Genomic DNA, 14840 nt, shown 5'->3' on the forward strand with positions numbered 1-14840 from the left:
CACACAGTGGTTAGAGTAGAACATAAGGCTACCCTGGTGACTCAACCGGTCAACGGGCACACTAACCATTTCGGAAGGAACTTGGGCCCCCTTACGTACTTCCTTCACAGGTGTTACCGATGACACTAATGAAGGCTCTGTTCTGTTCTGGTCAAACAGAGTCGGGGTGCTGCTAGTTGCATGTGAGCATGTTGGCTCACTGGAAACACTCTGCAACACCAGTGGGTCTCAAAGTGTCCCCGTACGGGTGGTTACGGGTCCATTTGGAGCCGTAAGGGTCCATTTGGTTCCATTTGTGCACTCTCAGAGTCATGGGGGTCCTTGAAATTAGAACATTTGAGAACCACTGCACACCAAACCCATGGAACCCATTCTGACCTGAGATCAGATTCTAAAAATGTCTTCTACATCCTGACAGTTTTCTGAAAAAGCTATGTTTCTGTCAGTGGTTATTCGATTTTTCAAAAATAGCAGACCTACAAGCTAAGCATAATATAATGCTAACACCAAAAGGGGTTCCCGCCCAAAATGGGTTAATTAGTATAATCGGGTAACACCTGTGAAGGAAGTATAGGGAAGCGGCCCGGCGGTAGGAAGAGATATTCCGTGTGTGCGTATTATAGCCCATTCCTGTATTATTTTGTGAAGCACTTTGTACCAGGTTTGCTGTTCTGCTCCAGAGGATCTGTAGCCCAAAGTTTCTTCAGTCTGGACTGGGGCGGCTCCTTGTAGCTCACAGCTCCACCGCTGTTATTACCAGCAGAACCACCGCTCATGTCCATGGATACATTCAGGTTAGAGTTCAAGCCTGCAGGGGAGAGATCAATAAACCATTTCGTTAGTCATTCATTTGATTTATTAGTCTTCATTTCATCATTATTATTATTAATTAAATATATACCTAAAGGAAAGTTGCCGTAGGAGCCAAGGGAAGCGGGGTCCTTCTGCAGCTCAGGGGCATTGTGGGACATGTAGTTGTCCAAGTAGGGTTTGTGAGGTGCCTGTTTCAGCAGGGAGGGGTCTAGGTGACGCGGCGGCTGGATCATCGACGGGGACGATCCAATAGGACGAGTCTGAGGACAAGAGGAGGGGGGCGGTGTTACGCGACGGAACATCAAAACACGAGTGTTCCATGTAAAGAACATCCGATCACAAGTGTTCCATGTAAAGTATAGTGACAGGCTGTTACAATTACAATTACATTTTCCCTATTCGATTATGGAGTGTCACTGCATCGATGCAGAATCATCCACAGCCGCGTAATCTCAGAATATTTTCCACACCTAACATAATACCAGCCGAAACACACAGGCATGCACGCCTCTGGGAGAAGCTCACACACACACACACACACCTGTTCAGTCTGTCGGCCCACAGGCATGGCTCTCTGATTCTGAGCTTTCTGTTGCTGCTGCTGGAGAAGAAGACGCTAGAGAGAGAGAGAGAGAGAGAGAGACAGAAAGAGAGCGTTAAGACACCATATAGCACAAGGTCGGAGCTACTGTACTGTGTTTGCATATTACATGAGGGCGTATACAAAGCCTAAAGTGCATGTATGCGTTATTTATGTCTTCACAAGTGCCTGTAAATAGATCTCATTTGTTTGTAGGACAGATAGTGTGTGTGTGTGTGTGTGTGTGTGTGTGTGTGTGTGTGTGTGTGTGTGTGTACCTGTAACTGGTTGATCTGGTTGAGCTGATTGAGCTGGGAGAGCTGGTTGATGACAGCCATCTGCTGGGGGCCGAACAGAGGGTTCAGACCACCGTTTCCTCCGGGGTACTTCAGCAGGGATGGAGGGACCTGTGGAGAAAAGGCTTGATGTCAACTAAAAGCAGCATTATAAAAAAAAAAAGAGGGCGTCATTATTCTCCACACCTTCCCTACTGTCATTTAATGTATTATTATATATAGCTTTAAAAGATATAACATTCAGAGCCTCACTATTTATATGAAACACTTCCAAAGATAATAGCCATTATTCTATTGCTGTTGTTGGGAAGAAACGTTTTTATCTCAATATTTCATATTTTTATCCAAAACTTAGTAAGTAAATAAGTTATACTTAGTCATACGACAGTGTAGTGAAAATATATCTACAATCATATTACAGTCGCGCACAAGTAGCGGGAATAGATCTACAAGCTCACAATGCATCTCATCCTGATGCATCGATCATCTATTTTAGAACATATTAAGAAGCACTTTTACATTTCCTGAAATGAAGTATACCCAGTGCAATCTATAGTTTCTGGGTATATACCATAATGAGAAGGAATTATTTTGGCCCAAGCATCAAATTCTAGCGGGTAATTTAGGATATTTAGGGGTCCAATGGTGCAGCTTTTAGCACTGGAGTGTGCTGGTACATTACCTGAGAGGGCAGGATGGGTGGAGGCACTTGGTTGCGGAGGTTGGGTTGAGGGGGGACTTGGTTCTGGGGGCCTCCTCGGCCCTGTGCTACACTGCTGCCACCCATCATAGGGTTTACATTCTACACACACACACACACACGCACACACACACACACACACGTTAATATGATCTTCAATCACCTCAGACACAGAACAAATATGAGGAAATCGATTGCTCCATGAAATGTACATGCATTTCTAGGCTGTAATGGAAAGTTTGTGATCCAGTTTACATAGCTGGAAACATCACAGTTGGGCTCGTCTGATTTTAATTTATACCACTTGCAGTCTTGCAGTCTCTCTCACTATCATGGAGGGGCGCCAGAGAGCAGAGTAATCACTACAAATGCGTTTGCTCTGTCACACCATCTCTAGAGAAGGAATTTGGGAATGAAATGTTCCTTGTGCAATACGGTGGACAACATATTTAAGTTGTGTGTTGGTAGAGACCTCATTTAAAGATGACAAATGACAAATGAAGATTGAATAACCCATTTTGTGTTTGTGTTTTAAGCATTACGTTATACTTTAGCTATTGAAAAATAGCAGATCTACAAGCTCATAGCGCGCCACCGAGTGGCGTGCTACGAGCTTGTAGGTCTGCTATTTTTGAAAAATCATGAAAATGCGGCACAAATCTAAGAAAATGTAAGACTTTTGTTTTTTTTCTCGACGTCAGGCCTAAATGGGTTCAAGGGGAATAATTGATGGGGAGAGGGGGAAACAAAACCCTTGTGTGAATGAGATGGAGGGGGGGGGGTGCTTGTCCTGCCACACTCACCTGCCTAGCTGACCTGGGACCAGCATGGGCAGGAACTTGCCCTGACTCATGACAGGACATAGGCTGAGCAGAGTTGGAAGGGGGAGGATAGCTCATGCTTTGATTGGAGGAGGAGAGCTCCTCGAGGGCGGGGCTATCGTAAGCTGCAGGGCGAGCGGACAGCTGCGGAAGCGAAGCCGGGCGACACGGCGGGAGGGAGGGCGGGCGGCGGACACAGAGGTACGCACAGAGGCACAGCAAGCAGTAAAGAGAGGAGGAGGAGGGGGGAGGAGGGGGCGAAAAGAGAAGGGACAATGGGTGAAGGATAAAGGGAAGGAGAAGAGATTAAAGCACAGGATAAAGACATGGTAGACAGGTATAAAGAAGGTATAAGGTATAAAGAAGAAATGAGGAAGGGGAGAGAAGGTATAAGGTATAAAGAAGAAATGAGGAAGGGGAGAGAAGGTATAAGGTATAAAGAAGAAATGAGGAAGGGGAGAGAGAGAAGCAGCACCGTTATAAGGAATGCAGAAGTGGAAAGAAGCGGCTCATCAGTCAGCCCGGAGCAAATGCTTAATGTTCTCCTAAGACGACAGATAAGAGCAACAACTCGAGGAGACTGCGAAGTGCCGCACCGGCAAACAACATTGGGCCAAAATGTCCTCTCAGTACAGGGCTGTGTAAAAAGGAATAGACTTCCTCTGCATATAAAGGGAATGTGCTACATTTTCCTCTTTTAAATACAATCTGAAAAAATGGTTGCTTGAAAACCAAAGCTGCAACCATTCATGGTTATTTTAGGTGTATTTCTTTTGTATGCTGTGTTAAAACTATTATTAGGGTAGGTTTACTCTAATAATCGAATAGTTTAATCTTTTCTTATTTATTATTCTTACTAGTCTTATTACGTTTGAAATGTACTAGGTATTTGTATGCTATGTCCTGTATGTCAGTCTTGTTTGTATTGTTTGATGTTTGAGGTCTGGGGACTGCAGATGGAAATTAGCAAGTTTTGCTAAATCTGGTATATTTACACTGCATTTTTAATCAATATACACTGTCCCGACAAAATAAACGAATAAATAAAAAATACAGTCATGTCATTGAAAGATACTGGCTTGTGGGGCAATTAACTGTACTAAAGAAATCTGTCAATTTCGTTGACCTAGAGAGCCATGATGATGCTGGTGTGTCAAGCTGCCACAGGGAGGCAGCAGATAGCCGAGGCAGCACACAGAGGTTGGAGGCAGCCACTGCACAACATGGCCGCACACTAGTCCTACTTTAGATCTAGCATTTTCTCTACATCATCTTACTGATCATCAGTGTTAGTGTTTTTGCACTGACTGACTGTCTTGGTCAAGGGACTCAATAGTCTCAAATTTTAGAATTTCTAATGACAAGTCTTCAAGCCAAGGTCAACTTAACCTGCAAATAACGTATAAAAAATAACCCCCTTTTAGCATCTTAAGTACTTAAGTGGCGCGGATTCGCTGAAGCTTCACAAAAGCGGGGGCCTCTGACCCATTTCTTCACACACACACCATTAGCAGAGAAGGCCTCGCGCTGCAGTACCTTGTCATAGTAAGAGCTGCGTTCCATGGGGGAGTCTTTGTGGAGCTGGTGCCGAGGCCCAGGGTTCTTCCCCATGCCTCCACCGAAGTCTCCCATGCCACCCCCCACCTCCATGCGCTTGTCCTGCATCATCCCGCCACCGGCCTTCATGGAGTCGTCAGGAGAGTCTCTCTGGAGGGGACGATGGAAAACACAAAGACAGACGTTTTCACAGTTGAACGGGAGACGTGTCGCATGCTCAACCACACAGACACTGTAGGTGTAGGACAATGACGGGGAAAATTATGGGGGGAAAGGAGAGAAAGATCAAGGGGGAACAGAGAGAAAAGAGAGACCCTAAGATGGAACTTACGTTGAAGTTCATGTTGTTGAACTGGTTCATGAAGGGTTTCATCCAGGAGTCTTCCTGCTTGTTCACCGGTTTGTTAATCTAAAACACAACATGACAGACATTAAGCCTTTTAACCCATTTTGACCTGAGATCAGATTCTAAAAATGTCTTCTACATCCTGACAGTCGATTTTTCAAAAATAGCAGACCTACAAGCTCCTGAGTGGCACGCTATGAGCTTGTAGATATGCTATTTTTCAATAGCTAAAGCATAACGTAATGCTAACACCAAAACGAGTTCCCGCCCAAAATGGGTTAAGCTACACATGCCACCTGCGTAGCTTGAGCTAGACTTTCTCTTGTGTTTTCCCTTAAAGATTTGCAGTGGCATTTCTCAGAAAAAGAAAAAGAAAACTTCAAAGCTCAGATCCTATGTGATCCATGTGCATTATGAACATCAATGGCAGTCTTGACAGTAAATATCAGCCACTATCAGGTATGTTGTGCAGATAATTAAGGGCCATTACGGTACCCATGTAGCATAACATCATAACCAATTTATACATCGTCTTGTCATACAGTCATACGAAAATAATTATATGTATTATAATGTGTCAAACTGACTTGTGTGAGCACAGTTTTCTAAAACATATATACTGTTAAAACAAAAACAAATGTGTGACTAAGCATTAATTAAATCAAGCTTTTCCAGTATATCTAGTGGGGACATTGCCTATATATTGGCAGGAATAGGGATACCGCGTATCTGTGCATTCAAATATGAGAACCAATCAAAACATACTCAAATATATACGCGAATATTGAGCAGCGTCAGATGACTGACCACCAGCCTGACCTGAAAATCCCTGTGGATGCCCCTGGCTGTGCTTTGGGAAAAGAATACTACATTCTGTGGAATGCCTCTTCTCCTAAAACATTCTTTTAACGACCCAAGTCTGTTATTTCAGGCCAGGGCCGAGACCAGCCGTGTGGGTACCTTGTTGGGGCCTTTGTGTTTGTAGTTCCAGGTGTTTGGGTCGTTGCTGCGGTTGTCCTGTTGGCTGGGCGTGTTGCTCCACATGCCGATCTCCACCTCCTCCTCCTGGTCCCAGCTGTTGGAGCCGTCCTCGCCACCGCACCACGTCTCCATGGGCTTGGAGCCCGGGTTCATGCCTCCCGGGTTCATGCCCCCCGGGTTCATGCCTCCCGGGTTCATGCCTCCCGGGTTCATGCCTCCCGGGTTCATGCCTCCCGGGTTCATGCCTCCCGGGTTCATGCCGCCCGGGTTCATGCCGCCCGGGTTCATGCCGCCCGGGTTCATGCTGCCCGGGTTCATGCCGCGTGGGTTCATGCGCGTAGGGGCCTTGTGCTGGCCGCCCCATCCGCCGGACTGAGACTCCCGGCTTTCCCTGTCGGGGTCTTGCCAGGTGGAGCTGCTGTGGGTTGAGCTGCTGTGGGTGGAGCTGCTGTCCATGGGCTTCCCCCAGGCTGATGTTCCGTTGTCCACAGACACCGGAGGAGGACCCGGGGTAGGCTGAGGCTCCCGGCTCCAGGAGGACGAGTCCTTCTGCTGGGGGTAAAGATCACCCCAACCTGGAGAGATGAAGGAAGAGGAGAGGACAAATTACAAGACGAAACGGGAAAGGATGAGGAATAGTATAGTAGCATGCAGAACCATGTGTTACTAAACACAGTGAACGTGTCAGTTTATGAAAACAAGACAAGCCATACTGTAAAATCTCAATGGACAAACAACCGTTGTTACCGCTTTTACATATATTTGTATTAATCTCATCTGCAATCATCTCCAGTCTAATCCCCATCTGTCTTATTATGTCTATTCATAGCTAGGGACAACATGAGACTTTCTGAATTTCTGGACACACATTTGTTTTCAAACTTAAGCAAACCACTGAAGCCTTTAATGTTATTGTGGACCTCATACATATACATATACTTTAATTTCCACAGAAAGTACAACTTGAAAGGGTTCACATTTAACTCGAGATTTCGAAGAAATCACAGTTGGCCTAGGACGGTGTTTCCGTCACCTGGCAACGCTTTGCTTCCGTGTTGTGACGTCATTTAACATTGTCGCTCCGCCCATATCTATCTTTAGCGATGATCTTTAGCGCTGTTTTTCTCTGAATTGACGTGATCATACAGAACAGATGTTTTGCACGACCTCGCGCAACTATTAGCGCTTCCGACAAAAGCGAAAGTAACTAGTGCCAGCCCCGGAAATGATAAGATTAATTCCGGTTCACTGAATCAGCTTTTGGGCTCTTCCAAATAAGACCTCGCAGCTGAAAAGCGAGCAGTGACAGATCTAACCTTGATCCTTAACGGTGGCGAGGAAAGAGTTAAAATGTATTCTGGCGAGGAAGCAAAAAAAAAACCTAGTTTGGAATATTGTTGTAGTCATTAATAATCTTGACTGCTTCAGTTACAAAAATACAAATTGTTGTTATCGCTACTAGTAAATACAAAATGCACGGTCTGAAAGGAATCTCAATTTCTATTTCTTCCATCCACCACTGCTTATAACAACAAGGAGAACACGTTTTTGAATATATATCGACTAGATTTATATCAAAGCCATTACTGCTGCTATTTTGTGAAGTGAGTGCTGCAATATGCTGGTAAATTGTGAGCTGCAATCGGACTTCAGGCCACGGAAATCCGAACTGGAGTGCAGACTGCAGAGCTGCCAAGAGTGACCCTATGATCACATCCCTGGGGAACCCTACAGGTCAGGAGCAACTGTGTGTGTATGTGGCATCAGGTGTTTGTGTGCCTGCCAGTCTGCCCCACTACACATTTCTTCCCCGTCTTTAAACCTATTCTGGGCGGGAACCCCTTTTGGTGTTAGCATTATGTTATGCTTTAGCATTATGTTATGCTTTAGCTATTGAAAAATGGCAGATCTACTTGTAGGTCTGCTATTTTTGAAAAATCGAAGAACGACGAAACAGCTTTTTCAGAAACCGATCAGGATGTAGAAGTACATTTTTAGAATCTGATCTCAGGTCAGAATGGGTTAGCACCTTCCCCCTCCATGGAGGCGGTGGGAGCATGCCAGGGATGCCTCCCAGTATAAATAGGACCCATCATGGGGCCTCCCAAAGGCTCCAGTGTCTCTCATGTGACTGAGCGCATGCAGGCACACAAAAAAATACATAAACCTTTGCGTTTTGACGAGACATGCACGCGGTATAGTAGTCTGTAACAGTAGAGAGAGCATGTGTCTTCTTCCTCCTCAGCAACAACTAAACAAATCTTTGACAGTGACACTATATGAGACTATGGTTAGTTAATATTTAAACGATTAAACAACAAAAACAAGGCAGGATCTAATAACAGCGAGGCTTTGCCTGTGTAATCTGTACAAATATAAATAACACGATGTGTGTAGTGACAGACCCGTCAGTTATTTGGTTATGGGCCGTTGAATAAAGCTTATTTTAACCAGGGGCGCAATCTGGGAAAGGAATCTGAGATAAAGGCACTTGGAAAGATGTTTACAACAATGAGTGGGTGCACACTGCCATCTTGCTTACTGTACATGTTCTGTTTACTTCCGCCATCTATCATAAACCAATATAAAAGACCACTTTGACGTAGATCTAAGTCATCTGCGCTTAAGCGCTCTGATCTGGTCAACAGCGGTGAAGGTGTTAAGATACTAAGGATGTGTCAGTGACGTCACTGTCATACGATAATTACAACATTTCGACATTACATTGCAATGTTTTCAAAGACAGTGCACACTGCTTTGGTTGTGTATTGTTGTCTTGAGTTATAATATTAACATAACGTGAGGAACACACTCAAACTTTTATTATTGACTAAACTGTGACTCCTCCTCTTCCATCAACTGACATGCTCTATCTCCCAAAGCCCCATAGCCCACAACGCCCCTCCGAGGCACATATGTACCATTACAGTTGAATGATGCGTACTCGTGTACGGAACAATCGTACTCGGGAACGGTTCGAACCAAATGAGACCCAGCCTGAAAGCACCCTCAGACAGGAGAGTTCAGTAGCACAAATTTACCAAAGAAACGTTTCCAGAAAAAGAAAATCCCTTTTAGCCACATCTTTTTTTAATTAGGGCAGTAATTGCAACAAATATATGCCTCTAACAATATAGGTCTTTGCTGTTTCCCTTCACAATAATGGCTTGTTCTTACTCTCAGCCATTGCCCTTCCATACTAGTTGGCTCATTTACCTTGCTGCTACCGCTTGCTAGCTACCAGCCAGTCACCTTGAATAACCCTACTCCTCCCTCCCGCTCTGATTTTGGCTGTAGAAAACTTGCTCGTCTATACACCCCCCCCCCCCCACCCCCAACCCAACCCCCGTACCCCCCCTAGAACAGTTTCTCTTGCTGACAAAGATACCAGTACTCATGTTGCTCCCCCCTCCCTGTGTGGCTTTCAGTCCCGCATTCTCTCTTTAGCTATGTCTGTCTGTCTGTCTACCTCTCCCCTCACTCACTCTCTCTGAACCCTCTGCTTTTCATTCTCTCTTTAGCTATGTCTGTCTGTCTGTCTGTCTGTCTGTCTGTCTGTCTACCTCTCCCCTCACTCACTCTCTCTGAACCCTCTGCTTTTCATTCTCTCTTTAGCTACGTCTGTCTGTCTGTCTACCTCTCCCCTCACGAATAGGGGATTCACACTGAGACGGACTGAATCAGTTTCATTGGAACCGTTTCCGAATACGGTTGCCTGGTCCCCGATGGCCATGATTCACATTACCCGAGATTCAACAGCGCACCCGGGTACACTTGCATAACACACTTTAATCCTCCTGATGACGGTGTGCTTGATGGCTGGCGCGCACGGACACTGACCATCAACTGTGCGACATTGTCTCAAATAAATCCAGACACACTGAATTGCATTGCCTCTTTGCCGTTATACTACTATACTGTCAGCCTGCCTGCTATTCACTGTGTCAGTCAGTTCTGTGCTCTAGTGTCGTGTTTGATATTAGTTTGCTATGGATTCTACTTTAGCATTATTATTATTTTGTTTTACTTTGGAAACTATGCCAAGCAAAGCCCAAGAGCCCCGTGTAATAAGATCAGCGCGTACTGCGTGTATGCGCAGATTCAACAGGAGACGGGCGGCGTTGAGAAATGAGCTGGTGTTACGCGTTGTGCAGCACTGCAGCGGCTGTGTGTTTTCTTTTATTTGTCGACTAGAGATTATGTCACGTTCTTAAAAAAAACTGTCCACTTCCTTCTTTAGGTACGCATGCATTCACATTGGAACGATCCGTATCTGAATACACTTCAACGGTCCAGAGACCCGCCCCCCATGCGGTCCCGGGGACGGTTGGGCAATCTGCTCCCGGTACGCATCATTCACACTACCACAACATCTGCCAAGTGGTCCCGAGTGCGCACCCGGGACCATAGTGTGAATCCCATATCACTCTCTCTGAACCCTCTGCTTTCCATTCTCTCTTTAGCTACGTCTGTCTGTCTGTCTGTCTGTCTGTCTCTCTCCCCTCACTCACTCTCTCTGAACCCTCTGCTTTTCATTCTCTCTTTAGCTACGTCTGTCTGTCTGTCTGTCTACCTCTCTCCCCTCACTCACTCTCTCTGAACCCTCTGCTTTTCATTCTCTCTTTAGCCATGTCTGTCTGTCTGTCTGTCTACCTCTCTCCCCTCACTCACTCTCTCTGGAACCCTCTGCTTTTCATTCTCTCTTTAGCCATGTCTGTCTGTCTGTCTGTCTGTCTGTCTACCTCTCTCCCCTCACTCACTCTCTCTGAACCCTCTGCTTTTCATTCTCTCTTTAGCCATGTCTGTCTGTCTGTCTACCTCTCTCCCCTCACTCACTCTCTCTGAACACTCTGCTTTTCATTCTCTCTTTAGCCATGTCTGTCTGTCTGTCTACCTCTCTCCCCTCACTCACTCTCTCTGGAACCCTCTGCTTTTCATTCTCTCTTTAGCCATGTCTGTCTGTCTGTCTGTCTACCTCTCTCCCCTCACTCACTCTCTCTGAACCCTCTGCTTTTCATTCTCTCTTTAGCCATGTCTGTCTGTCTGTCTGTCTGTCTGTCTGTCTGTCTACCTCTCTCCCCTCACTCACTCTCTCTGAACCCTCTGCTTTTCATTCTCTCTTTAGCTACGTCTGTCTGTCTGTCTACCTCTCTCCCCTCACTCACTCTCTCTGAACCCTCTGCTTTTCATTCTCTCTTTAGCTACGTCTGTCTGTCTGTCTACCTCTCCCCTCACTCACTCTCTCTGGAAGGAAGCCTCTGCTTTTCAGGCCAAACAAAGGCTTGTGTTTCTGCCGTTCACAGCGAAGCAGACAAGGAGAGTAAAATAGAGCGAAAAGTAAATGAAAGAAAAACCAATGCTCTTAGCATTCCAGAGGGATGACTCAACCTACATTACAAAAAACTGTAGCTGGCAGTGTTTGTGTGCATACCCGTCTGTGACACTTTGTGTATTCCTGTGAGTATTTTGTAGGGCTGCCGGGCAATCATTTTTGTTTTCACTGTCAGTAAATCAGAAATGAGGACTAGAAATGTACTTTTCACTGCAGCGCCAAAATCTCCACTACATTTATTTGAGAACAAAATGCGAATGATCTTTTCAAATATGTTTGCTTGCTAGCCTCTCTAGTTCATTTGAAGCAACCATTTGCCAGTAACTACTAACTATATTTCAAACAAGAATTTGATCCACAGAACGCAATTTACATGTTGAAAACTAAGTTAACATTATTGCAAGATCACTTGCAGAAGATCAGTATCTCATGCCAAGGTGGGAATTATTATTATTTTGTTTAAACCAAGTTAATACCTTGGTTGGATTTTGTGCCAGAAGAAAGCATGTCACATCAACTCACGCCCACATGTTCCTGCACATGAGCCAGTTCACAACCCCAACCACACCACTGTGAACTGGCAACGTGCTTCCTTCACGAACGCATAACCAAGAGAAAATGACTACAGCAGTTATGTTTGCATTCATTTACCAATACCAATAATTTAGCTTTTAAATTGCCATCAAAATGTGTGAACACTCACACTCACACAATGGCTAGGAGCATCCTAGCCATTACAAGGAAATCATTTGTCCTCCACGCTCATATTTAAAAATAGATGCAATGCACTACACAGAAACGCAGAGATCCAGTCGTTTCATGGCAACAAAATCCAGCGGAACGGTGAAAAAACCCACTAATGGTCCTTATGATTCAGAGCGTGAGCAAAAAGCTGAAAAATCAACAAACGTGTTGGAGGTGCCCACAGGCTAAGAACACAAGACGCCCACAGAGATAATGATGCCAACCGCATCTGACCCGTGTGGGGGCTTGGAGTGCAAGGTCACACAAAACCAATTGTGAGTCAGCCTTCATTGTACTATTAGCAGCGGTGTGCATGATATGTGTGCACGTGTCCCTGCCACGTGTACATTTACACTTGCTTTCATACTAGCTTGTTTCTATGCGATGTGTTATAAATAGTGAAAATGTGTGCATATGTATACTGTACATGTTTGCATTTATTTTACATGGAGATCAAGATCCAGTATCCCCCCCCCCCACACACACTAGCGCTGATTCCTGATGAACACAATGAACACTTCATGTAAAATGACAATGTTTTAGAAATATCCTCCCTGCTGTTCCTACATACTGGGCAAGTTGGCAACCAGTATCCAACACCATTAGGGAAGATGCTTATGAACATAATTTGCTAGGTTTGACCACTTCAAATGCTCCAATGTCAAAATAATGACGCATTGAGAGCTTGCAGGCTTTTTTCAGTGTGCAACATGCTTCCATAGATAGAAGACATGTCGGCTTCTATGGAATCCCTTTAATCCACAAGTATTCCATAAATCTCACAACAGCATGCCATTTATGTTTTAAGAGTGCGTGCGCGTGTGTCGCGTGTGCGTGTGTGCGTCAACTCACCAGGGTTACAGCTCTTGTCTTGAGGTGGAGGCTGCATGGCCTGAGGAGGAGCATGCTGCATGGAGCCCTGTGATTGGTGCGACTGGTGTGGATGTGGGAGGGACTGCTGGGAGGGCGGGCACACGGCCATGGGCTCCGCTTCCGATTGGCCAGTCTTGTTCCACATGTTGTTGCCAGTGTTGCCAGAGCTGCCACTGAATTTACCTGCGTAGAGAATTGCAAAACGGTCAAAGTTAGGCTTTGTGCAATCAATGAACACAATTGTTTGTATTCCCCATTATGTTGTGCTTTAGCTATTGAAAAATAGCAGATCTACAAGCTCATAGCGCGCCACCGAGTGGCGCGCTATGAGCTTGTAGGTCTGCTATTTTAGAAAAAAATCGAATAACGACTGACGACTAGCTTTTTTCAGAAAACTGTCAGGATGTAGAAGTACATTTTTAAGAATCTGATCTCAGGTCAAAATGGGTTAAATTAAACGTACGTTTTCCAGGATCGCCCCACGCCGCCGTCCCGTCGTCGATCTCCATCCTGCGTCGGATGGACTCAGGAGAGGGCTCCTCCCACCCGTTCTGTTCCTCCTCCTTCTCCTTCTGAGCCCCCGCAGGGCCCGGGATGGGACCTCCAGGGATGGGACCTCCAGGGATGGGACCTCCTGTCCAGCCTGCAGAGGAGAGGAGAATACAGGGAGAGGACAGAGATAAAACAATGGGTTACTAACCTGACATAAAGTAAAAATGTGTACAGTGAGCTAATGTTCCATTTTTCAAGCACTTCTTCTCGACTCATTGCTGGCTTCTTTAAAGGGACACTTTAAAGTGTCTTTTTGCAAAACAATATATGTTGATGACGTTTAGAAGCTTTAGAACACTTTCCTGGGGGTCTTTATGTGTGTAATATGTGGTTTTAGATATTTTAGATTGTAGCAGTGAGCCCAGTGTCTGATGTCATGGACTCTGGGCTCACTTCCTTCCTGGACTACAATTCCCATAATACTTTGGTGCACTGCTCCTCCTTGTGGATAGGGGAGGTCTGTCTTACTGAGACAACATGTAGTCCAGGAAGTAAGTTATCCCAGTGTCCATGACATCAGAGACACTGGGCTCACTGCTACAATCAAAAATATCTAAAACCACATATTACACACATAAAGACCCCCAGTAAAGTGTTCTAAAGCTCCTAAACTTAACATATATTTTTTAGCAAAAAGGGTGAAGTGTCCCTTTAAGTGATAGCTCCTTGAACACTAGGACTAGGTCATACCAACTCCAGGGAGAAACTCACCTGAGGGCTTGCTGGGGCCTTGGCCTTGGTTGCCTCTTGGCATGTTGGCTTCAGGCCCTTTCCCCCACTCAGAGGGGTTATTACAAGGCTTGGGACCCGGCTCACCCCAGTTCTGGGAACCGTGGCTGGGCTTCATCTGCTGTGGCTCCCCCCAGCCCTGGGTGCTGTTCTGGGGGTTGGGTTGTTTGTGAACGTTGTCGCCCCAGTTGGAGCCAGGGTTCGAGGGGTTGTGGTCGGTGGTGTTGTTGGACCCGCCGCCACTCCCAGCCCAGGTGTTACCGCTGCTGGGGGCGTTGGTTCGGCTAGGGTCGCTCCAACATCCAGAACTGGACCGGTCACCGTCGTTGTCCCAAGTCCCGGAGCCTGCAGCTTTCTGGGGTTCTCCCCAGTGGTTGCTGGACCCTCCTCTGGAGGGATCCCCACTCTTACCCCAGCCGTCAGACCCACCTCCACTGCCTCCCCCCCAGCCCTGCTGGTGCTGTTTGGGCTGCTGCTGTTTGGGAGCATTGGTCCAGGTGTTGGACCTAAACAGAA

The 14840-nt window shown here is 45.8% G+C and overlaps 1 protein-coding gene across 1 annotated transcript in view; it reads right to left on the reverse strand.

Moving 5' to 3' along the window:
- Positions 1 to 14840, reverse strand: part of LOC310869324 (trinucleotide repeat-containing gene 6A protein-like) — a 57541-nt gene that overhangs the window by 12094 nt on the left and 30607 nt on the right. Inside the window, exons 8-18 of the mRNA XM_083779990.1 lie at positions 14307 to 14830; positions 13507 to 13686; positions 13023 to 13226; positions 6074 to 6669; positions 5099 to 5176; positions 4747 to 4917; positions 2372 to 2491; positions 1672 to 1800; positions 1355 to 1429; positions 902 to 1073; positions 659 to 808 (exon numbers count right to left, since the gene is read on the reverse strand). Coding sequence (XP_083636116.1) covers positions 659 to 808; positions 902 to 1073; positions 1355 to 1429; positions 1672 to 1800; positions 2372 to 2491; positions 4747 to 4917; positions 5099 to 5176; positions 6074 to 6669; positions 13023 to 13226; positions 13507 to 13686; positions 14307 to 14830 — 2399 coding nt within the window. The remainder of the gene's footprint in view (positions 1 to 658; positions 809 to 901; positions 1074 to 1354; positions 1430 to 1671; positions 1801 to 2371; positions 2492 to 4746; positions 4918 to 5098; positions 5177 to 6073; positions 6670 to 13022; positions 13227 to 13506; positions 13687 to 14306; positions 14831 to 14840) is intronic.

The sequence above is a fragment of the Protomyctophum parallelum genome (genome assembly GCF_964188405.1).
Source record: "Protomyctophum parallelum genome assembly, chromosome: 13".
NCBI lineage: Eukaryota > Metazoa > Chordata > Actinopteri > Myctophiformes > Myctophidae > Protomyctophum > Protomyctophum parallelum.